General features: G+C 48.2%; 1 protein-coding gene across 1 annotated transcript in view; it reads left to right on the forward strand.

The window, feature by feature from the left end:
- The first annotated feature begins 848 nt into the window (after positions 1-848).
- MTNR1B (melatonin receptor 1B) overlaps positions 849-2,526 on the forward strand; it is a 188,346-nt gene continuing 186,668 nt past the window's right edge. The window contains exons 1-2 of the mRNA XM_019523774.1: positions 849-930; positions 1,069-1,194. Coding sequence (XP_019379319.1) covers positions 849-930; positions 1,069-1,194 — 208 coding nt within the window. The remainder of the gene's footprint in view (positions 931-1,068; positions 1,195-2,526) is intronic.

Here is a 2,526-nt window from a genome sequence, read left to right on the forward strand (position 1 = left end):
AGATCTCAGGGATCTGATCTTTCAACAGACCTGGGTCCAGTCATTATTTTTCCCTCACACCTGCATGCCTTTTGTGATCTTGACATAAACAGGCTTATTTCTCCTACGTTCCAGCCTGTCTATGATCCTTTGCTCTGACCAAATGTTGATTAAGTCCTCCAGTTCTTCCTGGGTCCAGTTGGGTCCATGGGCATTGGAAGTATCAGCCTTCTGGGCCATCAGCTCCATACTGCTGGCCTTGGCTTTCTGAGACATGGTGAAGCAGCTCATGGTCAACAGCACAAGTGATTTGTGAGAAGAGGCTGGCAAAATGTGGGGTGGGAGGAGGCTTTATACTCAGGCTGTGCTTGCATGAGGGTCTTGAAATATTCCAAGGATTGTGAAGTCATTACCTGTAAGTGTTAAAACACCCAAAGGTGATGAAGCATCCAGTTACCAACAAAGACCTGGTGATAGGGTTGAGCATGGGGTAAATAAGGCCATTGTTCTTTGGGATGGCTGCTCAATGTCCCAGAATGTTGCAAAAATTGATACCTGCCTGCCTGCTTGTGCAAAATAATTGTATTGTAGAAGCACAGCCTGTTTTCCCTGAAGTGGCAAAAGTTTTAAGTAGCCTATATTACCAGGAGAGGAATAAGCAAAACATTTTTTGTTTGCAAGCTTGATTACGACAGAACACCAGTGACTGTTAATCTCAAGATGAAACAGATGTGCAAAAGCCCCAATGCCCCAGGGTGACTTGTCAAAAAAGCAGCTACACCAATCTCCAGACCACAGAACACCCTACAGTCCCTGCCCCCCACTTGATGCAGATGGGTGAGAAGCCACTGCTGAAAGATAGGGGCAAAATGGAGAATGAGGATGAAATGCGTGATGATGGAGCACAGTGCAGTGAAGAGTCCTCCAACATGGAGAATATGGAGGACATAGGTGAGCAGGAGGAGGAGGAGGAGGCAGTACTGCTTCTGCAAATGCTGTTTACTTAGGGATTACTGCTGCACCACTTGAGAAGGATAAGAATGAGGATAGAGTATTCAGTGGCAAGGTATGTTCTTGCTTTAACAACAGTGAGAATAATAAGAAGATACAGGTACCCAGAGGACTTGGAATACCCAGAGGAAAACGAAGAAGTGGAAGATGACCAGGCTCTGTTGCGAAACCTAAGGAGGACCAGCATCTGCATGGTGTGGGCCCGTAAGAGCAGGTCAGACTGATGGGAACAAATCTTGCTGATGACTTGGAATGACCAGCAGTGGCTGGAGGTGTTCTGAATGAAAAGGGAGATGTTCTATCATATTGGGTCAGTGCTGGAGCCCCACATCGCGAGGCAGGACACTAACATGCATTGGGCCATCCCATCAGACAAGAGGGTTGCAATGGCCATCATGAAACTGGCCAGCCCATTCAGCCTCCACTACATTGTGAACCAGTTCGGCGTGGCTGCCTGCATGGCCAGGCTTGCAACTTGTGAGGTATTCCAGCTTCTAAAGGAGATTGCTTCAAACAAAATTATCCACCTGGCAAATCCACAGCAAGTCATAGATGGCTTCAATGACAAGGGGTTGACAAACTGTGTGGGGGCTTCAGACAGCACTCACATCCCAGTACTGTGACCTGCATGGAGGGGGGAGGGCTTTCACAAACAGGAAAGGATATGCCTCCATGTTCCTGCAAGTTGTGGTGGACCACTGGGGCTGGTGCATGAACATTTATACAAGGTGGGCCACCAGCATGCATGATGCGCACATGTTCGGCAACTCCACTCTCCCTGGCCTCTTGGAGAAAGGACACTATGCACTTGGCATGGAGAAGACAGTGATCTGCAGTGTTGCTGTTCCCCTGGTTACATTACCAGCTGCTGCCTATGCCCTAAAGCTCTTGCTCATGAAGCCTTATGGAGGAAACATCACCACCCCAGAGAAGCTGGTTTTTAACTACCATTTAAACAGTGCAGAATGGCTGTGGAAAGTACATTTGGCTGACTGAAAGGATGATGAAGGGTGCTTATGTGCTGGCTGAAGATGGAGCCAGAAAATATCACAGCCTTTGTAATGGCAGCCTGCATGCTGCACAATATCTGTGAGAGCGGTGGAGAGGTTTGCAAGGAATCTTGGGAAGAAGAAGCATGACATGCAGTGGCCAGACAACAGAGATGTGTCTGGGCAGCAGCAGCACAGGGACCGGGGAGATATTCTCAAGGAGAGGCTGGTCGGGCTGCCCTTGTGTGTGATTGTCTGGCAGGATATATTGCTGACAACAACACCTAGCTTTGTTCTTTCTCTTGGTTATGTTAAAATAAATTAATTTACACTTTAAATCCATGTCTGTATGCAAGGATGTGCAGTGTTGTGGAAGAGGTGGGGTGGAGGGGAGGATGGTCAGGGGAGCGGGGAGTAATTTCAAAGATTTCATAGACATTTGGGCTGGAAGGGACCTCAGAGGATCGAGTCCAGCTCCCTGCCCCAGGGGGCAGGAATTCAGGTGGGGTCATAGGATCCCAGCAAGGTAAGCATCCAAATGTGTCTT

This window comes from Gavialis gangeticus, unplaced genomic scaffold (assembly GCF_001723915.1).
Source record: "Gavialis gangeticus isolate Ggan-Ray unplaced genomic scaffold, GavGan_comp1, whole genome shotgun sequence".
NCBI classification, from domain to species: domain Eukaryota; kingdom Metazoa; phylum Chordata; order Crocodylia; family Gavialidae; genus Gavialis; species Gavialis gangeticus.